General features: G+C 45.5%; 1 protein-coding gene across 2 annotated transcripts in view; it reads right to left on the bottom strand.

Annotated features, from left to right (window-relative positions):
- The window catches only part of TRIO (trio Rho guanine nucleotide exchange factor), a 372400-nt gene extending 348889 nt beyond the window's left edge, over positions 1-23511 (bottom strand). Inside the window, exon 1 of one of the 2 annotated variants that reach the window (XM_089908686.1) lies at positions 23328-23511. In XM_089908686.1, coding sequence (XP_089764812.1) covers positions 23328-23484 — 157 coding nt within the window. In that variant the 5' untranslated portion in view covers positions 23485-23511. Of the gene's footprint in view, positions 1-22098; positions 22454-23327 lie in introns of those variants that run through there. The other variant, XM_089908685.1, reaches the window with a different exon arrangement.
- Positions 23512-26538: the final 3027 nt, after the last annotated feature.

Raw genomic sequence — 26538 nt, 5'->3', positions numbered from 1 at the left:
TCAACACAAAGACCCAGCTCCACTCAAGGACCAGCAAGCTACAGTGCTGCACACCCCATGCCAAACAACTAGGAAGACAGGAACACAACCCCACGCATTAGCAGAGAGGCTGCCTAAAATCATAATAACGTCACAGACACCCCAAAACACCCCACAAGACACGGTCCTCCCACCAGAAGGACAAGATCCAGCCTCATCCACCAGAACACAGGCACCAGTCCCCTCTACCAGGAAGCCTACACAACCCACTAAACCAACCTTACCCACTGGGGGGCAGACACCAAAAACAATGGAAAGTATGAACCTGCAGCCTGTGAAAAGGAGACCCCAAACACAGTAAGAGAAGCAAAATGAGAAGACAGAGAATTACACAGCAGATGAAGTAGCAAGGTAAAAACCCACCAGAGCAAACAAATGAACAGGAAATAGGCAGTCTGCCTGAGAAAGAATTCAGAGTAATGAGAGTAAAGATGATGCAAAATCTTGGAATTAGAATGGAGAAAATGCAAGAAGCGTTTAACAAGGACTTAGAAGAACTAAAGAGCAAACAAACAATGATGTACAACACAATAAATGAAATTAAAAATTCTCCAGAAAGAATCAATAGCAGAATAACTGAGGAAGAGGAACGGATAAGTGACCTGGAAGATAAAATAGTGGAAATAACTGTTGCAGAGCAGAATAAAGAAAAAGGAATGAAAAGAATTGAGGACAGTCTCAGAGACCTCTGGGACAACATTAAACATACCAACATTCGAATTATAGGGGTCTCAGAAGAAGACGAGAAAAAGAAAGGGACTGAGAAAGTATTTGAAGAGATTATACTTGAAAACTTGCCCTAATAAGGGAAAGGAAATAATCAAGTCCAAGAAGTGCAGAGTCCCATACAGGATAAATCCAAGGAGAAACATTCCAAGACACCTATTAATCAAACTATCAAAAATTAAATATAAAGAAAAAATATTAAAAGCAGCAAGGTAAAAGCAACAAATAACATACAAGGGAATCCCCATAAACTTAACAGCTGATCTTTCAGCAGAAACTCTACAGGCCAGAAGGGAGTGGCAGGACATATTTAAAGTGATGAAAGAGAAAAACTTACAACCAAGATTACTCTACACAGCAAGGACCTCATTCAGATTCAACAGAGAAATTAAACCCTTTACAGACAAGCAAAAGCTAAGAGAATTCTGCACCACAAAACCAGCTTTACAACAAATGCTAAAGAAACTTCTATAGGCAGGAAACACGAGAAGGAAAACACCTACAATAATAAACCCAAAACAATTAAGAAAATGATAACAGGAACAAATATACCGATAACTACCTTAAATGTTAATGGATTAAACACCCCAAACAAAAGACACAGACTGGCTGAATGGATACAAAAACAAGACCCACAGTATATATGCTGTCTACAAGAGAACCACTTCAGACCTAGGGACACATACAGACTGAAAGTGAGGGGGATGGAAAAAGATATTCCATGCAAATGGAAATTTAAAAAAAGCTGGAGTAGCAATTCTCATATCAGACAAAATAGGCTTTAAAATAAAGACTATTACAAGAGACAAAGAAGGACACTACATAATGATCAAGGGATCAATCCAAAAAGATATAACAATTGTAAATATTTATGCACCCAACATAGGAGCACCTCAATACATAAGGCAAATACTAACAGCCATAAAAGGGGAAACCGACAGTAACACAATCATAGTAAGGGACTTTTAACACCCCACCTTCACCAAAGGACAGATCATCCTAAATGAAAATAAATAAGGAAACACAAGCTTTAAGTGACATATTAAACAGAATGGACTTAATATTTATAGGACATTCCATCCAAAAACAACAGAATACACTTTCTTCTCAAGTGCTCATGGAACATTCTCCAGGATAGATCATATCTTGGGTCACAGAAAAAACCTTGGTAAATTTAAGAAAACTGAAATTGTATCAAGTATCTTTTCTGACCACAATGCTATGAGACTAGATATCAATTACATGAAAGTATCTGTGAAAAAAACACATGGAGGCTAAACAATACACTACTAAATAACCAAGAGATCACTGAAGAAATCAAAGAGGAAATCAAAAAATACCTAGAGACAAATGAAAATGAAAACACGATGACCCAAAACCTATGGGGATGTAGCAAAAGCAGTTCTAAGAGGGAAGTTTATAGCAATACAATCCTACCTCAAGAAACAAGAAACATCTCAAATAAACAACCTAACCTTACACCTAAAGCAGTTAGAGAAAGAAGAACAAAAAGCCCCCAAGGTTAGCAGAAAGAAAGAAATCATGAAGATCAGATCAGATATAAATGAAAAAGAAATGAAGGAAACAACAGCATAGATCAATAAAACTAAAAGCTGGTTCGTTGAGAAGATAAACAAAATTGATAAACCATTAGCCAGATTCATCAAGAAAAAAAGGGAGAAGACACATATCAATAGAATTAGAAATGAAAAAGGAGAAGTAACAAATGACACTGCAGAAATACAAAGGATCATGAGAGATTACGACAAGCAACTATATGCCAATAAAATGGACAACCTGGAAGAAATGGACAAATTCTTAGAAAAGCAAAACCTTCTGAGACTGAACCAGGAAGAAACAGAAAGTATAAACAAACCAATCACAAGCACGGAAATTGAGACTGTGATTAAAAATCTTCCAACAAACAAAAGCCCAGGACCAGATGACTTCACAGCGAATTCTATCAAACATTTAGAGAAGAGCTAACACCCATTCTTCTCAAACTCTTCCAAAATATAACAGAGGGAGGAACACTCCCAAACTCATTCTACGACGCCACCATCACCCTGTTACCAAAACCAAAGATGTCACAAAGAAAGAAAACTACAGGCCAATATCACTGATAAACACAGACACAAGAATCCTCAACAAAATACTAGCAAACAGAATCCAACAGCACATTAAAAGGATCATACACCATGATCAAGTGGGGTTTTTCCCAGCAATGCAAAAATTCTTCAATATACACAAATCAATCAATGAGATACACCATATTAACAAACTGAAGGATAAAAACCATATGATCATCTCAGCAGATGCAGAAAAAGCTTTAGACAAAATTCAACACCCATTTATGATAAAAACCCTCCAGAAAGTGGGCATAGAGGGAACTTGCCCCAAAATAATAAAGGCCATATATGACAAACCCACAGTCAACATCGTTCTCAATGGTGAAAAACTGAAACCATCTCCTCTAAGATCAAGAACAAGACAAGGTTGTCCACTCTCACCACTATTATTCAACATAGTTTTGGAAATTTTAGCCACAGCAATCAGAGAAGGAAAAGAAATAAAAGGAATCCAAATGGGAAAAAAAGAAGTAAAACTGTCACTGTTTGCAGATGACAGGATACTATACATAGAGAATCCTAAAGATGCTACCAGAGAACTACTAGGGCTAATCAATGAATTTGGTAAAGCAGCAGGATATAAAATCAATGCACAGAAATCTCTTGTATTCCTATACACTAATGATGAAAAATCGGAAAGGGAAATTAAGGAAACACTCCCATTTACCACTGCAACAAAAAGAAAAAAATACCTAGGAATAAACCTACCTAAGGAGAAAAAAGACCTGTATGCAGAAAACTATAGGACACTGATGAAAGAAATTAAAGATGATACAAACAGATGGAGAGAAATACCATGTTCTTGGATTGGAAGAATCAACACTGTGAAAATGAGTAAACTACCCAAAGCAATCTACAGATTCAATGCAATCCTTATCAAACTACCAATGGCATTTTTCACAAAACTAGAACAAAAAATTCACAGTTTGTATGGAAACACAAAAGACCCCGAATAGCCAAAGCAATCTTGAGAAAGAAAACTGGAGCTGGAGGAATCAGGCTCCCGACCTCAGACTCTACTACAAAACTACAGTAATCAAGACAGTATGGTACTGGCACAAAAACAGAAATATCGATCAATGGAACAGGACAGAAAGCCCAGAAATAAACCCATGCACACATGGTCACCTTATCTTTGATAAAGGAGGCAAGAACATACAATGGTGAAAAGACAGCCTCTTCAATAAGTGGTGCTGGGAAAACTGGACAACTATATGTAACAGAATGAAATTAGAACACTCCCTAACACCATACACAAAAATAAACTCAAAATGGATTAAAGACCTAAATATAAGGCCAGACACTATAAAACCCTTAGAGGAAATCATAGGCAGAACGCTCTATGACATACATCACAGAAAGATCCTTTCTGACCCACCTCCTAGAGAAATGGGACTAAAAACAAAAATTTTTAAATGGGATCTAATGAAACTTAAAAGCTTTTGGACAGCAAAGAAAACCATAAACAAAATGCAATGACAACCCTCAGAATGGGAGAAAATATTTGCAAATGAAGCAACTGCCAAAGGATTAATCTCCACAATACACAGGCAGCTCATGCAGCTCAATATCAAAACAACAAACAACCCAATCCAAAAATGGGCAGAAGACCTAAGTAGACATTTCTCCAAAGAAGATATACAGATTGCCACCAAACACATGAAAGGATGCTCAACATCACTAATCATTAGAGAAATGCAAATTAAAACTGCAACGAGGTGTCACTCATACCTGTCAGGATGGCCATCATCAAAAAATCTACAAACAGTAAATGCTCGAGAGGGTATGGAGAGAAGGGAACCCTCTTGCACTGTTGGTGGGAATGTAAATTGATACAGCCACTATGGAGAACAGTATGGAGGTTCCTTAAAAAACTAAAAATAGAACTACCATATGACCCAGCAATCCCACTACTGGGCATATACCCTGAGAAAACCACAATTCAAAAAGAGTCATGTACCACAATGTTCACTGCAGCTCTATTTACAGTAGCCGGGACATGGAAGAAACCTAAGTGTCCATCGACAGATGAATGGATAAAGAAGATGTGGCACATATATATATACAATGGAATATTACTCAGCCATAAAAAGAAACGAAATGGAGTTATTTGCAGTGAGGTGGATGGACCCAGAGACTGTCATACAGAGTGAAGTAAGTCAGAAAGAGAAAAACAAATACCGTATTCTAACACATATATATGAAATCTAAAAAAATAAAAAATAAAAAAAAAGGTTCTGAAGAACCTAGGGGCAGGACAGGAATAAAGATGCAGACGTAGAAAATGGACTTGAGGACATGAGGAAGAGGAAGCTGGGACGAAGTGAGAGAGTGGCATGGACATATATACACTACCAACTGTAAAATAGATAGCTAGTCGGAAGCCACCACACAGCACAGGGAGATCAGCTCGGTGTTTTGTGACCACCTAGAGGGGTGGGATAGGGAGGGTGGGAGGGAGACACCAGAGGGAGGAGATATGGGGATATATGTTTATGTATAGCTGATTCACTTTGTTAAACAGCAGAAACACACACACCATTGTAAAGCAATTATACTCCAATAAAGTTGTTAAATAAATATTAGGGCATTTTAAAAAAAGGAAATTAGGGCTTAATCCCACATTTCCCACCTCACTCCTGTAACGGCTCTGTGGCCTCTGATAAGATTATTTTTCAGATGCTTTTCGATATAATTAACAGGTTTTTTTTTTCCCTAGCACTGACACAGAGGTGTCAATACACTTACGTCACCTGAATGATTCATCCTAAAGGAATTACTACATCCAACAGAGCTGGGTTCACAACTGACCTACCTGTTCCACCGCTGAGTAGCATCAGAAACCATCACTGGTACGAGCAGCACAGGCTCATAAAAAGTACTTACACAGGCAGAAAAAGATTCAAAGAGAAGTGCCCTGTACTGTTAATGTCTGGACTCAGCTTAAAACACACACATTGACATATAAGCAAGTCAGGAATGGTCTGGGGACTAGAAAACTTACTTGTTAATTTTTTTTGCCAATCACTGTTAACATACAGCAAATGAGAAAGGAGACTCATGAAAATGTATGTAGGCGTAGCCTGTGAAGACTCCTGAATACTTTAGGAATGTGAGACTTAAAAAGAGTATCTAAAAATTATGTTCTCGTGTAACTACAAGTACATAAAAATCAAAGTAAGCTTTACTGAATTTTTAAATTACACTAATAGGATTGTCATTTCCTAATTTGAAGTGGTTTAGACATGTATCCACTCTGATCATGTACACAATGTAAATTACAAGCATGTATGTGTGTGTGTATGTGTGTGTGTGTGTGTGTGTGTGGGCATACGCATGTGCACACTCCAGAACTCCAGTGAAGCTGCAGTTCCCTGCAAGAGACAAAGAATAACTGTCCTTGATGAGGGATGCAGTCTTTAAGTGTTGCACATCAGTCCAGGAAAAAGGTCCTCTTACGGAAAATACCCTTTACATTGTTGATCACATATAAAACACCTTGAAAGTGAGTATGTTGCCTGAATCTATAGAATCTTGTGATATTCCTTTTACTGTCAAGCCAGGAGATAAAAATTAGCCCTGACTAGTGCTATCAAAATAATAAGGGAGAGTATGAAATCTCTAAGTGGACCAAAAAAAAAACAAAACAAAAAAGAAGCTGCAAATCATGTGTGAGTTCTAAAAAGCAGAGGTAAAGAGGCCACTCCCAAAATGCTTTAAATATTCTCCCCACTTTACATCACTGCCATTGTATACTGTGTGTGTGGCATACATTATCTCCATTTTAAATCATGGTATGAACTCTGCCATTTTTAAAGGTGAAAAACAAAGTAAGAAGAGATATTTTCAAGTGTTCTCAAGTACCAGTACAAAGAATACGGGCTAGCAGAGTGTTAAATTACAAGCCATCTGTTCTGATAATTTACGATGTGATTTCTCTAATCTCCTTCAATACTACATAACATCTCTGTGGCAACACGGTGACTACAAATGCAAGTTTGGTGGGCCAATCGTGCTCTCAGTCTGTTCACACAACAGAAAACCAGACTGGTCAGCGAGCTCCTCAATGAGCCAGAGTCTTCTCCTTCAGGAAGGATGTCCCGTCATAAACGGACCACATTCACGTTCTCCATTCCCTCCAGGCATGTAAGTGAAATGGTTCTGCACATCGCACGTATCATACCTTACCCAAAACTGGCCACGGCCCCATAACCCATAACCAATATGTGCACCTCGGCATAACTCAGAGGTTCCTCTTCCTAGCTGTGCATCTGAGTTACCAGTAAGGCTTTTTCAACATACAGATTCTAGGGCCCTATTCTAGAACTACTAAATGAGAATGGCTGGAGATTTGTAATTTTTTTTAACTTTTTAGGTGATTCTGATACAGTCTGGGTTAAGGAACCACCGGTATAAATCACAACAGGCATTTACTTTGCCTCTCCTTGGAGCTTGCCCAGGCCCAGAGGCCCAGCAGCCCACACTCACGGGAAACAATTACGACCCAAAGACCCAGAACCAGAACACGGTCTACACAAGGTACTACGCCAACACTGATGGCCAGGGAGGCCAGAAGACAGACAGGTGGTTTCCTAAAGGAAGTGATGCTTGAGCTCAGTCAGTTATAGGAAAACCAGGAAGAGGACGGAACACCAAACACACAGACAGGGGCAAGAACACATACACAGCGTGGGGTGTGCGATGGGCCCTCGAGAGGTTGACGGGGCAAGCGGTCCAGAAGCTTCCCTTGAGGCCAGCCAGCCCAGCTAGGATGGATGGACTGACCCAGTCGGAAACTCAGAAAACTGTGTTTGTGGCTCACACGCAGCCTTGGTTGCAAAGCACATCCCTACACCAGGTAAAGAAAAACAGGATTTGGGGGTGGTATAAAGAGAATTAAAAATGAATCTGCCCTAGCTTTAGCAAAATCCTCATCTGTAAACAGGAAAAATACTATGTATGTCAAAAAATGTGTGATAAGTGAGAGATAATAGACTAGGTCTTTTTTAAGAGCATCTCAAATTTCATTTTCACCTTGAGAGCAATTCCAATTAGGTGGACTTGAGCTAGTTGATCACCTCTTATAGTTTTAATTTCTACATTATTCCCCAGCACATTTTTAAAAAGAGGCCAAAAGAGAGAATCTGCCTAATCACCTTGCCTCTTTAGAATACAAACTCCCACCGGACAGAATATTATTTTTGTCTTCTCCAGCTGTATGGCACCTGGCATACTGACACTGCTCAAAGGATAAACAGCTCATTCATTACACAGTGCCATGTATATTAAATAATGCCCATAAAGTCCTTTGAAGATGAAAACCACTTCAAGTGCTAAGTAATTCTGAGCTGGGCATTTGAAACTGAGAAACAAAGACGACAGGCCAAACATCATAAAAAGGTCACCACCCAGCAGGAAGGCTCTCGTTCCACCAGACCTCTGGTCCCCTTGCAGGCATGCTACACAGCAGACAAAACCCCAACCTGCTTTACATGTTTTTAATGTATATAATCAGGAGAAACAGTTTCAAAATGCTAAAAAGAACGAAAGTCTTCAGTGATTCCTTTCTTTCAGGGACCTCGCCCAAAAGTAATTTCAAAGCCACACAAATTCTTCTGAGACGTCTCCTTTTAAGTGACGCTAACATACTCTCTATGAAGTATCAACTCAATTCTAAAACAGGCACAATGAAAATTCTTGAACAGAGCATATGCAATTTTATGCAAATTAATACAGTTTCAGTCTTGGAGTTCTAACACGTACTCCTGGTCGTGTATGCGAGTGAGCAGAGCTGACTCCAATGTTCAAAAATACAGAACTCGGGCTTCCTCGGTGGCGCAGTGGTTGAGAGTCCGCCTGCCGATGCAGGGGACACGGGTTCGTGCCCCGGTCCGGGAGGATCCCACATGCCGCGGAGCGGCTAGGCCCGTGAGCCATGGCCGCTGAGCCTGCGTGTCCGGAGCCTGTGCTCCGCAACGGGAGAGGCCACGGCAGTGAGAGGCCCGCGTACCTCAAAAAAAAAAATACAGCGCTCACAGGAGCAGGAGGACACTGGGTGCAACTGTTAATGTCCAGGCCATGCTCAGTAGGAGCAGAGCGCCGAGCTCCTCTCCCTTCAACTCCCCCAGGACGCTACGAGGGAGACTAAGTATCACCGGCTTGAACCACTTCAGGTGTGCCCTTCTCTGTCCCCAAATACACCACTGACTGGGAAGCAAAGTCCGTCCTTTTCTTTTTGACTGAGACTCCCTGAAATTTTCAACGGGACAGTTAATCCAACGCTTCCTAAGAAATTACCAAAGGTACCATCAAATCACAACTGGAGCCCAACCAGATCTTATCCACAACGCCCTCCTTCAAAGAGGAGCGACTTGTTTTTCCTCTCCCTGACACCAAAAAAAGGGACACAGAAAGCTCCCTGGATGGTGTCACATACCTCAGTGTGATACGCATGGCGCAGCGGGAGAAACCATCTGCAGGCATCTGCTTTCCACCGGGGACACCCACCTGGGGGAGAACAAACACTGCGCTCAGCACCCTCCTGGCCACCCCTGCTAGCTACTAACCTACAGGAAGTTAAAAGCCCTCGCTAAGTCCCCTCCCTCAGGTATAAAATTGGATGTCACTGCCTACCTTGCAGAGGGCTATGAAAATTAAACAGCGGGTGGCTTAAGCACACAAATGAAGCTGTTCAAGAATCTGAAATATTGCCAATTTAGCCATAACGTTTTTTTTATTGATATGTAACTCACATACTATAAAACTTTCCCTTTTAAAGTGTATCATTCAGTGGGGTTTAGTTTATTCACAATGTGTGCAACCATCACCACTAGCTAATTCCAGAACGTCTTCAGCACCCAAGTCCTTCCCCGGAATGCTTGACCAATTAGCAATCATGACCTTTTACTCTCCAAGTTTTCTAAATCAAAAGGCTTTCACCCTTAAAACATTAATAAGCAAATTATGATTCTTCTTGCTAAAATGTCTAGTTGTAGGAAGGGCCTGTAGAGGTCCAGAGGCTAAATATTCCACAGCACACTCTGACAAGCATGAGGACAGTCACAGAAGATACAGAACACAATGTATGAAATCGAGACTGTCTCCCCAAATCAAGGGCCCATGTTCTATGTCATCATTTAATGGAGCAAAACACTGAACAGCCAATATTCACTTTGCCTGTAACATAAGAAAGATCTGCACCCAGTGGTCTACGGTTTCTGGAACTGAGTGCACACACACACGTCCCAGAAACCCCGCGCTACAGCAGACACTACATAGCGGCATGAAATTTACTGCAGGTGGTTTCTGGGAAGAAACATTTGGTCAATGAAGGGCAGCAAGCAGGTCTCCCAAGTCGTGACTCATGACTTACTCCAGAGGGACTCAGCTCCTCCCCCTGCTCGGAGCATGTGATGGATTCCTGTGAAAGGACCGCCGCTGCTCCATCCTCATCCTAACACACACCTGGTCCCAGGCCATCCCTCACGTCTCCTCATTCATTCTTATTATCTCAACACTTTCCTTTTTCCTCCTCTCTTCCAGCAATTAGTATATGGAAATGAAGATGATAAAGTGTTTTTCCCACAACAGGTGTCAGCTTTATAAACCATACTTATTAGAAATCGATCTCCCTTTCTTTTTTGGCAACTCCTTATTTTTCAATTTTGCACTTCCACATCCCCAGAAAGTGAGCTGTTGATGGAATCTGGCAGCTCTTTTCTTAAACATGCCTCAGGGGAGTTCCAGGCATGACTTCATCTGTTTTCTTTGGGTGACTAAGTGACAAGGCAAAGAGCTGAACAGAAGCTGACCGCTAACTGCCGATTTGAACAGTTTCAACTTGAAGATGTAGGTTCCTTTTAATCACAGTGGTATTGCTCAGCATTCTGGAACTGCTTACTGCATTTTCTAGGACTGAGTAAATCAGCAAAGACACTGAGGATAAAAAGAGCCTTCACCATCAGAGAAAGGAATTACAAATTTGGGAAGGGCAAGACTGAAATGCAGTTTGTAGTACTGGACTGGAATTGAAGGCATGAGTAGCAAATCATGGTTTTTATTCTAGACAGACAGGTGCAGAAAAAGCGGCACGTGTGCATGTGACATTGTGTGTGTGTGTGTACATACATGTATGTGTGGACATACACACATACGTACTCCCCACTTCCTAGCTCTGTGCACTGAGAGGTTCTAGAAGCAATGAAACCCCTGTAGCAGTAAGTACACTTAGTGCCCAGACTGAGTTTCTTAATGCTGTTTCCTGCTAAAATGAACCAGGGCTCCTTGGAGGAACAGCTGATTTCAGGGTTGGAGTTAGGAAAGGACAACATAACCCTGGAATATTTTACTGTGTCAGAAAATAACAAAGTGCCCCAAAAATGATGGGAACATGTCACAGAACATAAAGGAGCCAGCCTGAAAGGACATCATGGCCAGATCTTGGACAAGTTAAGCATCAAACTAAATAATGATAACAAAGGATTATAACCCACTGAATAAGACAGGAATTCATGAGGTCACACTTATATAAATAAATAAGTAGGGCAGAAGGAGAGGCTCTGCCTTACGGTCGAAAACCAACGAAATACAGAAGACATAATGAAGTTAGAAAAATCACCATTTTGTAACCATCACAGTAATCACTGATTCAGGCAAAAGCCATTAACGGAGACAACCAGCAAATGAAAGTCGGGAAAGGAACAGGATTTTACATAGTCTCAAATTATCTCCCCACAAGACACTAATTACAAGGGAAAAATACAGTGGAGAAACCTGGTAGTCGCCACCTAAATCAAATGACCAAACTGAACAAACGTCCCACAATGGGGCAGCTGACAGCTGTGTCCCTGACAGGGCACTCGGGGAAGGACACAGCCCTTATTGCCAGAAGTGCACGACCTGAACCTAGGAATCATACAACCCAAACCAAGGGACAGTCTTCCGAAGAAGTGACTAGAATCTTCAAAAATGTCAAAGTAACAGAAGAGACAGGCTGGGGAGATGTTCCAAATTAAAACCAAAGAGACATGACAACTAAATGTAATATGTGGTCTTGGATAGAGTGCTGGGCCACCAATATTTTTTTAATCGCCAACAGTTTCTGGAAGAACTGGTAAAATTTTAGTAAAGTCAGCAGATTTATATAATAATATTACATCAAAATTAACGATTTGGGTCACTATTGTAAGAGAATGTCCTTGCTCTTAGACAATACTATCGAGCCACCTTTTACAGATAAGGGGACCATCACCTTGCAACTTACTCTCAAATGGTTCAGAAACAAAGTAATATGTAAATTTAATACATACAAAATATATATATATGTGTATGTGTGTGTGTATCTAGAGGGGCGTGGGGAGGGGAGGGGTAGGTGATGCACCTGAGGTGAAATAGTAACAACTGGGGAATATGAGTTCTTTGAACATGAATACTGGCTTCTCAAAACAAACTTACCTGCTCCCGCCCCCCAAAAAGAAAACCTCAACAAACTTTAAATGTAATCAACAATGAAGACATGAACCAACTAAACAGCCAAAAATGATACATACAGTGAAATCTCAATTTGACTAAGTTGATATGGATTTCAGCCTTGTACCTCCTTTGTTGGTTTAAAATCAAAGATAAACTAAAATAGCATGTCAAAAGCACACACTCTCCCATTAAACAGCAGGCCAATGCTACTTTTGTAATTCTAGAAATTTTTTAAAAGCGAGAATTAAACAAAAGTGAAAAAACCTGAAACTTAGAAACTCCTTGAGTAAATCAGGAGGAAATGAAAAGCAGATTTTAAGAGTACAATACACCTTCCGGTTATATAATGTCTACATCCAAGACACCAGCATTTCAACCATCCTCTGACTGAAATAGTAAAAGTCCAAGGTAGATGTGGAGTTACTCAGAGACACATGAAAACTGATCATGTTCCCAGTGTGGAAATGCTGCTGGGACCTGCACGTGCAGTAAACCTGAAGCATCGCATAAAATCAGGCTACAGTTTGGGGAGGGCGGGATGAGGTGTGACTGACGAAAATGCACCCCACATGTAGGAAAGCCTAGAACACATGCCCGAGACTTATCTCACTAAAAGAGGATGGTGGAAAATAAATCTATTCCCCATGACCACAACATTCATCATCTATGGGCACATTTCCATGAATAACAGCAAAGACATGAGTGGCTGCAACAAAATAGCTACACAGAAAGAACCCAGGAGTGACCACACCCACCTTATAATAAAACTGCCCCGACAAAGCAGCTTAACAGCTTCTGGCCCCTCCCCACGCCCCCACCCCGGCTCCCTTCTTCAGTCAGAAAGGAAGCCCCAGTAATCTTTATAAGGTGTCACACACATCAACCCGCTGAAAAAACTTCCCTCCCCGGCCAGCCTCTCCCCGCCCTTCCCAAACCTCCCTCCGCTAACCTTGACAGCTGACCTTGACCGCCGCAGAGACTTCCTCCCCAGCCAAGTCCACAGCCAGAGAAACAGGGACCAGCAGTTCCACAGGAGTCCTCCCCAGACAGAAACAGCTGGGAGCCAGGAAAACTCAATACACCTCAGTGGGAAAGCTGGGCTTACCAGGGTTATTTATGTAAAAACGAACATCATTTTTAATTAGGTGACAAAAGGAAAGGCATAGAAGCTAAATTATAGGGCTCAGACCAACGAGAAAAAAATGCTTGCTCTATCCTGGAATCTTTCATTCCACCTTTGTTTGGTGTGAGACTTTTAAATTACAGCTTCCATCCTCAACACACAAGGATATACATATTCAGTTTTAAAAATTTGAGAGTTACAACACAGTACCTTGTGGGATGCTGTACAGAGTGAGGGTCATTTCTACTCTCTCCCTCCATCAGGGAAGCAAAGGGCATGTCGGGGCTTTGTGGTCTGGCAGCCATGGGTTTAAATTCCAGCTTCAGCCCCTACAAGCAGTGCAAACTGGGGCAGTCATTCAACCTCCCCAGAGGCTGAGATCCTCATCCTAACCCAGAAATAGCATCCACCTGCTGGAAGGGGGATTTGATTTTACATAAGAAAACGTATATAAAACACCTGCACAGCATCTCGAATCACAGGCACTCAGATGGTAGCAGCAGCAGAGATAACAGTTAAGAGAAAGACTTTACCAGGTTTTCTTGAAGGACAGGACTGGCATTAATAACATGTGGAGACAAGAAAATAAACCTCTTTTAAATATCATCCTCTGACCTTACAAGCAGGTTACTGCTTTCCAGATGCACTTATTTTACCCGCTTATGGAGCCTAATTCCAAAGGTGTTACCTGACCCCTGACGGCTGGGGGTCCTCCCTCCCACGCTGATCTGACAGCTGCTGCTAAAGATTTAGGTTACAGCAAAGCTCATGCAGAGGCAGAGGGCTGTTCCAAGACTGCCCGTCATCCTAGTTGCCCCCAAAACAGCCCCCGATCCACACTGCAAGCTGTCACGGGAAATCTACCATCATCCCACCTTAATCCTGCATTAAGGGTCTACAGTCAAAGGTTTCCAGTAATTTGGTTCAGGGGAGCAGGTCCCATCTCACCAACAGGCTGTCCCCTTCTGTGTGTTCAGCAACCAGCAGAGCTGAGACAGGACCTATAAGCAATGCCATGGAGACGAGAGATGCCCGACAGCGAACCCTGCAGATCCTGCATCTCTCAGACTGCGGTTAAATATCAGGAAAGAAACAGGTACACAGCCAGCTAAGAAAACGCTGAAGCTCACTAGTCCCGTGAGGAGCTGCTCTCCCAGAGGCTCCCGTCCAGGGACACGTGAACGGAACTGTCACGTGAAGCAAACAGATTGGCCTGGAAACCATCGAATTAGCACCGGTTCTCAACGTTCCTGAACCCAAGATATATTAGGACAGTGCAACAACATTTCAATGGAGGTGAAATAACTCCGAAATAAATGTGTGAAACATACTCTGCCTCTGTGCAATCTGGCTTTTTGGAGCTAGTAACGGTCCCTTGCATGCCAGCTATCATCACTGTGGTCCTGAAAAGGGCAGAGATGGCTGGAAGGGATTTCTCATAATCATGAATTAAAAAAAAAAAAAAAGCTACCTACAAGCAAGAAACATCTATTTGTTTAGTATTAGACACGAGGAATCTGTTCGTTATTAGGATGCCAAAATATGAGACAATTTAAACTTTAGAGATTTCACCGTATGAGTGACTCTAGTTCAGTAGAAATACTTATAGCAACATTCTAATCAAAGTATTGCTTCCCAATATATTTGTGTACACCTTCAGAATGAATGATAGAGGAATTGTACTTTTTGGTCCTTATCATTTAAAAGCTAAACTAATAATCCAAAAAACAACATGTATTTTGTTATTCCTTAAGATCCTAGCACATCTGCCATGAAGGACAAGGATTAACTAACAGTAAAAGCAAGTAAGAAAACATACACCTTTCAGAATCCAAATGGCCCAGGAGTACCCTGCTTGGGTTTGCAGACATGGGGTTCAACAGCAGCAGCAATGAAGGAAAAAGGAATCCCTGAAGATGTGGGTCAGCGCGAGAAGAGGAAGTGAAGTAAAAGGAATCAACGATGGAAAACAATTGTAAATCGATACTGTTTTGACCAAACTCTCACAGACTTTTCATAGGCATAAATTTCAAATTAAAATTAAAACACACGTCATTTATACATGTCTCTTCACATATACTAAGGAACATGGGTTCTTTTAAGATAGATTTCAAGTATCAGTCTTTGTGGGACTTCCTTGGTGGCACAGTGGTTGGTTGAGAGTCCGCCTGCCAATGCAGGGGACACAGGTTCGAGCCCTGGTCCGGGAAGATCCCACATGCCGCAGAGCAACTAAGCCCGTGCACCACAACTACTGAGCCTGTGCTCTAGAGCCCACGAGCCACAACTACTGAGCCCGCGTACCGCAACTACTAAAGCCCGCGCACCTAGAGCCCGTGCTCTGCAACAAGAGGAGCCACCGCAGTGAGAAGCCCGCGCACGGCAACGAAGAGTAGCCCCCACTCGCCACAACTAGAGAAAGCCCGCGCACAGCAATGAAGACCCAATGCAGCCAAAAATAGATAAATAAATTTATTTTTTTTTAAATCAGTCTCTGATATATTCATTTCTTCTTGCACTGAAACCACCCATTCCACAGAATTGCAAAGTGGAGTGTTTTATGACTTTTCCAAGATACACACACACACAAAGAAAAACAAGACACCAACAAAACCTATCTAAAAATATTTGAGGATCATACTTTTAAATTTGAATTGTGTTTTTCTCAAGTTCAGCTTTATCTTATGGTTATGAGTCTTAAGTGGGGAAACTAACACTTTATAAATTCATTTATTAACCGTCAACACGGCGAAAACACAGAGCTTCAGAGTCAATTACATACAGGAAGGTCCATGAACAGAGGGCAAACGACCTCACATAGGTATTAATGCAGGAACAACGCCCCCTCCCCCAAATGAAACTTATTCCTAGAAATTCCTTCTTTAACACCAGGAATGTCCAGGCACAGCGGACCACCTGCATGTGCTACTCTTTTTCTACCTGGACAGCAGCAAAACTCACTGGAGTGGGAAAATTGGAAGCAGGTGACTGATAGTTCTTTTAAGTCCGCAGACTTGACTTATATGCCAAATGGACTCCCAAGTTACGCTTCTTACAGAATCCAAGAAAAGGATCTTTACTTCCCCGTAACTATCTTCGAAGTCTCTTTAGGTGACCCCTAGACGTTTCAGGAAGTTTGGTCCCACCGAGGTCACTCTGACTCTTACTATCCTTAAAATCAATAAAAAATCTTTCTAAAATAACTCAGTTTTGTTCAAGTTCACCTAGATAAATGACTTCTATTAGATTTGACTTTTGTTGGTATCTCACAGTTTTTATTTGCATTTCCTTGAATATGTGTTGGCCATTTTGTGCTTTGAATTGTCTGTTTGTCTACTTCCCTTTTGGACTGCCTTCCTTATTGATTTGAGGAAGCCTTTTTTTAATCCTATATATATAATTCTTTGTCTGATTTGTAATGTAAATGTTCTCCCCCAGTTTGTGGTTAGCCTTTTTTTTTAATGTTATGTTTTACATTACAATACAGTACAACTGGATTCTTTTTTCCATGTACAGTTCTATGAATTTTAATATATAGAATCACCACCACAGCCAGGATACAAAACAGTTCCATCATCCCTCAAAATGCCCCTTACACTGCCCCTCTGTGGTCACGCTCTCCCCACCGCTAATTCCTGGCAATCAACCAATCTGTTATCTGTCCCTGCAATTCTATGTTTTTGAGAATGTCATACAAGTGGAACCCTATGTAGCCTTTTGAAACAGGCTTCCTTCACTCAGCATCAACTGAATGGACGTACCAGTTTATCTGTTCACACCTACTCCTTTTAATGCTAACAACCACAGCAGACAGCAAAGGGCCTTAGCCCTTCCCAGCAGCCGGACAGGAACAGAGCAGCATACCAAGTACCTTCCTGAGACTGAAGGAAAAGAGGGGAGGGCCATGCAGCTGGCAGGACCTTGCAGAAAACCCTCCTGAAGAGAAACCGAGTGCAATTCATCGCTGTCCACAACAGGGCTACAAACTGTAAGAAAATAAGCATGAGGAACTCACGCGGACACTGCTAACGCAAAGTACCCTAGACCAAGAATCTACTCTGTGTGCTCACTAACGTTTTCATTAAAGCTTCCCCTGTCAGGGTAACTTGTTAAAATGTACCAATTTATGACAGAGCCCAAAGAGTGTGATGCTTCCAAAACACAAGATCTGCTCTATAGATTACTCCGCAATCCTCCCCAACCAGAGAAGAGTAGATGTGTGGCTGATCAAAAAAGTCAGCAATCTACAATTCAAGTATATTTATCACCAAAGGGAGGTTTCACATTGCCAGAGCACATCTGGCATTAGACCAAATAGTCCAGGCTGACCAGGAGGTCTCACAAGGAAAAAACCCCAGAAACCCCAGAGAAACGCCTTTCTCCAGCTCAAGCCCCTACACCTTGCGCTTGAAAGTCCACACAACCTACTCTCACCCTCGCTCTCGCCCCAGACATATAACCTTTCCCAGAGGGCAGGTGGTTCAGAGCTTGGGTTTCCAGGGTCTTCCTTACATGGAGAGGGAACAAAAAAGAGGAAATTAAGGTAACGACTATTCCATAAGCAAACTGAGTGCTTCCATTACCAAATAAGAAGGGAAGATGAGACTCAGGCACCCGCCAACCATTAACCGCTGGGGCAAGAATTCCCATAAACAAGACCGTCTGCGCGGAAGGCTCGAGGATGCCACAATGCTGGGAGACGGCGTTGGCAACTCTAGCCAGGGTCTCCTCTTTTTCAAGTGGCAGAGACGGAGTGGCATCGCGGTCTGGTCGGGGCTGAGCACTGTGTCAAGGGCAGGAGCCAGAGGCTCAGGCGCGCAGTGCCTCCACAGCGGGCACAGGAGCCCAGGGCCATAGAGAGTAGGCAGAGGGGAAGGCACCCTGCGGGGTCCTGATCCACACAGCCTTGCTCCTTTCTGCTCCTTTGCCCTAATTCAGAGACACAGCGATAGCGATACCCAGAATGGCTCCAGGTGAATAATAATAATAACGATACATCTGCCAGAATTCCCATTCGCAAGGCACACTGGGAAGGTTCCCATGCATGCTCATCCCCTTGCCCAGGGCTTGCTGGACAGCTCACCAGCAGAATCTGGAGTAGAACAAAAGAGAACTCTGTCTCTGCACCATCTAATCCCTCTCACCCCTTCTGCACCCGTGGGCCCATCCTATTCACTGCCCACGAGTGAGGCTTCAGCAGGGCTGAGAAGCAGGGAGAAGATACAAAAGACAGCATCTCTGTCCACAAGACAAACAACACAGTCACCCCAGTCAGTTCACCCAAGTCCACTCAGCCGAACACTCGCAAGAGGGAGAAATGAGCAACGGCGTCAGAGGTACCACTACCTTTCAGGGCAATGTAGTAGGGTTCTCACCCAAAACCATTTCTTCACCATCCACAGAGTAGCTACTGCTCTGCCAGCGGCGCTACTAAAAATTTGTCAAGACAATGCACTTAAGGAAACAAAAACCAATTCATGATAAAACCGAGGAGGAAAGAAGGGGGTTGTTAAGACTGCTTTTTATAGTAAAACACAATTCATCCCTAGCAACATAAGTGACTTTACTAGGCAATACTGAGTAAGAATTTGACTTTTCTCTGGAATTCCACCAAGGATATGAGAGAAAATTTTCTCAGTGGAGGAGTCAAGTAAATAAACTTAAATATCAGACAGAGCTGATTTAGATTATGACAGCTCCAAACACATCTTTCACTTAGAAACAAGTCCCAAATCTATCACAACATTTAAGAGGTCTGAAAAGGCTACCCTAATCACGTATTTTTAATATACATTTGAAAAACATACTTAAACCCATGCCCCATCTCAAACAGAACCACTGGCTTCATTTAAATCTTGGTTAATCATTTAAATGGCTTCACCTAAATCTTCATTTGAATCTTGGATGGTTAAATCACAAAGGAAAAAATATAATATTCCATGTCAGTAAGTCAGTTTACAAGGCCTCAACGGAAAGTTTCCTTCAATGATTGTTTTACTGCTCTTTGATTTCTTGAAAATCACTTACAGGATATTTTCAGCTATCTCTTTGCTCTCCTCTAAAACTGAGCCTCACTGTGCCACTGAGAAAGGGGAAACCAACATTCACTATCAAGTTTCATTTTCTTCAACTTTCCTTTTCAAAACACTGAGGGTAACAAGGACCAACTGATAATTATTATTGGTGCTAACAAAGACCAAAGCCGCCAGGCTTCTAAATATACAAAGCAGCAGCAACACAAGCTCAGAAGCCAGCTACTTAAGTGGTGTTAGAAGCATAAATACAAAGACAAGTTCCCTCGATATTCCACGAGGAAACCATTATATCAACATAGAAGGATATGCAGACTGCTCCCTCACTAAGGAACAGATTCGAGTGTCTTCACATATTCCATTGGAAAGAGAAGCGCTGCAGCCAGGAGTCCAGAATAAGATTTAGTAATGAAAGGAACACAGCACGATGAGCCGTGACGCTTCATAATAACCACAAACCCTTATTCTCTGCACATTCATTTAATGCCAACTTAAAACATGCCAAGCAGGTTAAAAATAATGCATTTATGTAAGTACCCCACACACACTCTAGAAAGGTTAAAGGGAAAGCTCTGAAAGAATGACTTATTGCCACAAGAACAGAGCCCCAAAAGAGACTGGCAATAAAAGTGAGTGGTCCCGGTGGGACTGAGAACTAATGTAGGCAAAGTCCTGGCCATGACAGGCTTCCGGGAAAGAAGTCCAGAGTCAGGGGCATGCTTCCTGGCCCTGACCCCACCTCTACCGGAGCTCCACTCTGAGCAAGTCATTCAACCTCCCTAGAAGCCTGCTTCCTCTTCCATAAAATCTAAAAAAAAAAATTTTTTTTTTAATGGACCAGCTCACGTTTGTGATGCCTTTTTAAAAGAAAAGTGAAGAATAACCACTAGGTGCTGGGGGCTCAGAGGGAACTACGGAATCCAAGGAGGAAACAGCCCCTGAGCCATCTCCCGAGACCCTCTCCAAGTGCAGGAGTCCTGCCCCCAGCACCCAGCTCCGAACCCTGGCAGGTGGCAGTGCCCCTGTTTGAGTGTGTCCAGTAATCATGACGGCCCCTTCTATGCCTGAACTGCTCTAATTATTTAAAAGTTCTATCAAGCTAAATTCTCCTTCTTTCATCCAACCATGGGTACCAGTTTTCAATCAGTGACTACAAGGATAAAATTTAATGCAGGACAGACAAGGAACAAAAAGGAGGAAAGAAAACAAGGCAGCCAAGCAAACAGTTCCAGGGCCAAGAAATGAAAGGCAACCAGTAGAAACGCCTTGTCTAAGTCAGACTGGCAATCTTAAGTACCAGGCTCACAACACCCTAGGAAAATGTTCACACTCTGATCTGTCCACCCCAGTCAACGAGAACCTATTTCCTAGGTTCTACATCTTAGAAAAAAATGTTCGATTTTACTAACGGACTTGACCTCTCTGTTCAGCCATCCACATTCAACCCGAACTGCCCAGGAGGACCGCTGCCTGAGCCATTCTACCAGGTGAGGTCCCCACCCAGGGTCCTCCTGCTTCATCTGTCTAAACGTTCGTCCCATCCCACCCGACCAATCCAAATCAATGGTCCCTCTCCACCCTCCCTCCGCCAGATATCACTGCCCTAGATGTTGGAGCCAAGATCTAGGTCAGGGATTCAGAGTTGCCCAAAGGAGGGAAAAGCACTTTTAAAAGATGTTCCACGCTACCCCTGGGATGGGACAGCGCAACTGCTGCCTACTTAAAATCTGCTCTGGTTCCTGATTCCAAGTCAGATAACTAAAGGGGCAGTTTGCCCAACCATTTTGGAAGGAGGAAGAAAGGAATAAACCCGTAGGCAGCACCAACTGGCTCTGCCCCAAACTGAACATGTACAGGAGACCAAGCAGAGGAGCAAAAGCACAGGCCTAGGCATGGCCACCAACAGATTTACCTTCCCAGGTAAAGCCTGAGGACAGCCACACTGACTGGGGGCAAGTTTTCTGTGAGCAGCCAGTCCAACCTGATGTCTTTTGAGGCTCTTCGGAGTGAAAAAAGTGATTTCTCTACTATGCATAATAAAGATATAAGAAAGTCCAGTCTCAGAAAGCACCAAAAAGTCCATCACCAGGGCACAGGCGCCTTTCTAAGAGAAAGGAGCTGAATTCTGCACAGAATCCATTATTCTGTGACAGGTGGTAAAGACAGTGAGAAGACATACTAGACTTAGCTGCAGGGCATGAAGGAAAGACGTCCCAGGTCTGCTATTAAGAGGTAAGACGGGGCTTCTCTATCGGGCTAGTTGCACAAAATAAAAGGCTTTCATTTGAAGGAGTTCATGTTTTCCTAAACCTTTGCTTTCTGCGGGGACCTCGCGGGGAGAGGGCGCAGTGGGGAGTATATTAACCCCAAGCTGACAGTGTTGAGTCGGCGTATGTCACTCCCAGCCACAACCAATCTCTTACAACGACTCAAAAGTAACCCCACCTGACAAGGACCAAGAAAAGAGGGAAGACAGTACTAAACCAGGGATGCACCGGCACTGCTCACTTCTGTCTCCGACCATCGCCCTCCCGCTGCAAACTGCTCGCTGTGACCCGGATTACCGAACTGATCTCACCGAATCTGGCGACTTGATTTTGAAAGAGGCCACGAAGGAACGTGAGCCGCCGGCCTCCGGGGCGCGCCCCGTCGCAGGCCGCTCCTCCGACGTCCCCGGCCCAGCCGTCCTCCCGGGAGCCGCCGCCAGCACTCCGCACGCGCCCTGGGCCCGCCCGCCCGCCGCGGCCCCGACCTGGCCCGCCCTCCTCGGCTCTCCAGCGCCGAGTCTGCATCCTCCCTGCCCCGCACCTGGCCCGCTGGGCGCTGCGCTCCGGGCTGCGGGCCCCGAGGCTGCCGCCGCCCGGACGCGCCAGCCAACGGGACTGGGCTCGGGGACGCGGGGCGCGGGGCCAGCTCACGCGGGATCTGGGCCCGGGCGGGAGGAGGCGCCGCCGCCGGGGTCCCGGGGACGCCCTGTCACGCCCCCCGCGCCTCCTCCCCGCGGGCCGGCCGCAAAGCTCGCCTCTCCCGTGGCCACCCCCCTCCTCGCCCGAGAGACACCGGGCCACCTGGCACTGCCTCCCAGGCAGTGCCCCGCGAGTGCCGGCCCCGCGCCGCCCCCTGGGGTCACCACGTTCCCAGATGTCCCTCCCGGGCCACCCCCGGAGACAATGGCTCACCCATCGCCCGGCCGGCCGCGCTTCATGTCTGCCACCACCTCCCCTCCTCCCTGGGCGGCGGGTGCCATGGCTACCCCGTTTCCCAGAAGTGTAGATCGAGTCTGGGGAGGTGACAGGCTAGAGGACCGAGCGAAGAAACCAGGCGGCTTACGGGGTCGACGAGGGGCCAGGGACAAATCAGCCCCGGAGACGGGCCCAGATGAGAGCCCGCATTCCCGGGCCTGGCCCCGCCGCCCCCGTCCTCTCGGCCTCCGGGACAGGGGCCTCCGCCCTCGCCGTCCCCGCCGCCGCCTCCTCGGCCCTCCCTCGAAAGAGACAAAGAGCCGGCGCCCCAACCAGTGGAGCTGTAGCCTCCGGGGCGGGCGACGGGGAGATTTCACCCTGGAACGAGGGGCGGGTGCAGGGAAGGGCGAGCCGGCGGCGTCCGGGCCGAGCCACGGCACGGGGGGCGGCGCAGGCAGCGGGACCCGCCGGTGTGGAGCCGGGAGCCCCGGCACGGGGCAGCGGCCTGGGCGAGCGCGCTCCGGGCCCGACGGGCGGCGAGCACCGGGCGCGCCAGGGCCCGCGGACCGCGCCTCCGCGGCGGGGTTGGCGGAGCGCGCGCGGGCAGCGGCGCAGTTGCACTCACCGGATCGGAAGAAGGCCGCGATGTCGGCCAGGTCCTTGGCCGCCTCCTCGGCCCCCTCGCCGGCGCCGCCCCCGCAGCCCGAGCTCACCGCGCTGGCCGTGGCGGCGGGGCCGGAGGACGCGGCGGGGGCGGCGGCCCCGCCGCTGCTGCCGCTCATGGCTGCGGCGGCGGCCGCGCCCGGCTCGGGCCCCGCGCCCCTAGCACCGCGCGCCGCCCGCTCCGCGCCTGGCCTGGCGGCGCCGAGCGCCCAGCTGCCCGCGCCCGGCGCGTGGACGCAGAGCCCCGGGGCGGCGGCGGGCGGCGGCGACGGCGGCGGCTCGGCCGGAGGAGCGCGCCCACATAGACGAGGACTCCGCCCGAGAGCCGCGAGCCGGCCGCGGGGCGGGGGCGCGGAGCCACGGCCTCGGCGGCGCCGGCCGGAGCGCGGGCAGCAGCGCGCACCGTGCCGGACACGCAGTCGCGAGGGCGGGGGCCCGTGGCCGGCGGGAGCTCCGGGATCACGGGCGCCGGCGGCAGCCGCGAGCCTCCATCTTGATTTCAAATGGGGAAGGAAGGAGGGGGAGGGGGGAAATCACGGCAGAGGGAACCCGGGTGAAAGGAAAAGGGAGAGCAGGGAAAGGAGAGAGGAAGGAAAAAAAAAAAGAGGGGCTTCGGCAATTTCCGGCGAATATCGTCAGGGGCCGGAGCGTGGCCTCGGCGGGTGGGCGGGGCCTATGGTGGGCGGGGCCTCTCGGGAGAGGCGGGGCGGCGCCGGGGTGCCGGTCGCCCAGAGAGCCGGCGGATGCCTGCGGGAGCATTCAGTCTTGCTCCTTCTCCCGGCAGCTGCAACCCTTGGTAGGAGCAGGAGCGCTCTGACCAGCGAGGGCGGCCCTTTCCAGGCCCAGCACTGCGCCCCCCGCCGGGCGCTCGCTCGTGCTGCGCGAGGCCGTCCTCGGGGCGCTTGAGCTGTTTACCGCGGCTCTCGCCCGCGGGGCCGGCTGACTCCGGCACGGGACCGGTGTGTTTCTCGTTGGCGCAGCGCGGGCGTCGGCACGTAGACAGGGCTCCATAATAGTTGTTGAATAGAGAGATCGTGAAAATGGGTGTTGTGTACTCCAGTCCCGGAGGGAGCAGATCAAGCCTCTGAACTCCTGGGGGACGTCTTCTCGTCTGTAAAATGGGATTGCGGACTCACAGCTACCCCACCAGAATGTAGAGAATGGGGAAGGTGATGGTGGCTGAGGAGACCAAAGGACATGAGGGGTAGGTGACACCCAGCTTTACGGAAGACCCGTGTCAAGCCAGCATTTGACAAATATTCAGGTACAAACGCCTATGACGTGGCTGCAAGCAAAGGGAGCAGAAGTTATGGGTGTCAGAGGTTAAAGGAGCCAATGCTGCCGAAAACAAGGAGAGAGAGAAACAAGATTGATTTTTAAAAAACAATAAACAAAACTGATGAATAATGAAACCAGTACACATGTATACTGCAAATGAACAATTGAGTAAATAAATAGTGGGCGGTGGATACCAGGTTTTTCACTGTTGGAGAGGGAGGCTAGAATGATCCCTGTGGTACGGGATTAGAGTTGGAAACATCAGTATGAATTCGTGTTTAGCTTAATATAGATACAGATGGATATATAGAAAGAGTTACAGATATGTATATTTACAGGGGCTAGTACAGGTACATATATTTCCTTGCTCTGTCAGCTGAGTGGGCTCAGAAATAACACTCCTGTAGCAAGATGCACACCAGGCACTCAGATCTTGTTATTAACACCATTCTTCAGTAAAAGGAACCTGGGCTCTTCAGGGGGATGGCTGACTCTAGGACTAGGGCAGGAAATATACAAGAGAGCCTGGAGCATCTTGTTGCGCCAGAAAGTAAGGAAGGGCTCAAAAAAAAAATTTTTTTTTTAATTAATCAACAACCAGAACAATGACGGGGACACGGGAGCCAACTGAAAGAGCTCCCAGTGACCAACGCTGTAACAGTTTGAACAGCAAAAAAAAGCAATATTTGATTATACCCAAAGTATAAAATAAATATCCATGAGTCCATATTGATATAATTCAATGACGGAATAAGTAACTAATTGAGAGAGAAGAGACAAATATCCCATGCAGAAAAATTCAAAATCATTACCTAGATACTCTGCCCTCAATGAGATGGAATAGAAATTCCCTCTCCTTAACTATGGGCTGCACTTAGCGACTTCCAGAGTACAAAATGGAAAGAGGGAGGGGAGAGTAACTTTACAATGAAGAAAACTGATAAGCACTACTTCAGCCACATGAGCAAGGTTAACAGCAGTGATAAATCACATGGATGGTATATACTCTTGATATGATGTAATGAAAATGGCACTTTACCTCTGTGGTCTTCCTCCCAGAAACAGTCTAATTATGAGAAAAACATCAGAAAAATCCCAGTTGAGAGACAGTCTACCAGTACTTCCCCAAACCACTAAGGTCAACAAAAATAAGGAGAGTCTGGAAAACTGTCACAGCCAAGAGGAGCCCAAGGAAACATGACAACTAAATGTAATGGAGTATTCTTAAGGATCCTGGAACCAAAAAAGGACATTAGGTAGAAACTAAGAAAATATGAATAATACATGGACTTTAGTTAATAATAATCTACCAATACTGATTCATTAATTGTGAGTAATATGGGAAAATTGGACATGGAGTATATGGGAACTCTGTACTATCTTCACAACTTTCCTGTAAACCTGAATCTATTCTAAAATAGAAGTTTATTTTTTTAAATTTTTAATTGTATGTAGAATCTCAAAAAGAAAAAATTCAGTAAGTCCAAATTTCTCAGGTGTGCTGCCCATGTTTCTTTTTCTTAGTTTTCTGTTGGGTAATTTCTATCTCCAGCTCTTATTCCTCCTCATGGCTTACTCCTAGTTCAGGGAAAACAATTTCCAGGAATTTTCTTTGTCAGTTGAGTACATTCCCCTTCCTGCCTTCTCCCCAAGGTTGCAGCCAATCTCCCAGAGGTATTGGTGGCATCACAGCATGGGATGGGGATGGGGAGATTGCATCCGGTCCTTGGTCACTATGGGTTCATGCTGGCGCTGGTGCCGATGAGTGTCCCATGTGTGTCTGCCTCCCCAGTGCTCCTGCGACAGGCGTTGCCATGACCTTGTTGTTTTCTGATGTTGCATTCTGCTCACCCAACCCCGGGGCCCCCTCTGTAGGTCTGCTGGCAGTCAGCGCC

Source organism: Delphinapterus leucas, chromosome 3 (assembly GCF_059928025.1).
Source record: "Delphinapterus leucas isolate spDelLeu-1000000601 "Yukka" chromosome 3, BTC_Dleu_Yukka2, whole genome shotgun sequence".
Taxonomy (NCBI): Eukaryota; Metazoa; Chordata; class Mammalia; order Artiodactyla; family Monodontidae; genus Delphinapterus; species Delphinapterus leucas.
This window is presented reverse-complemented; position numbering and strand designations above follow the sequence as displayed.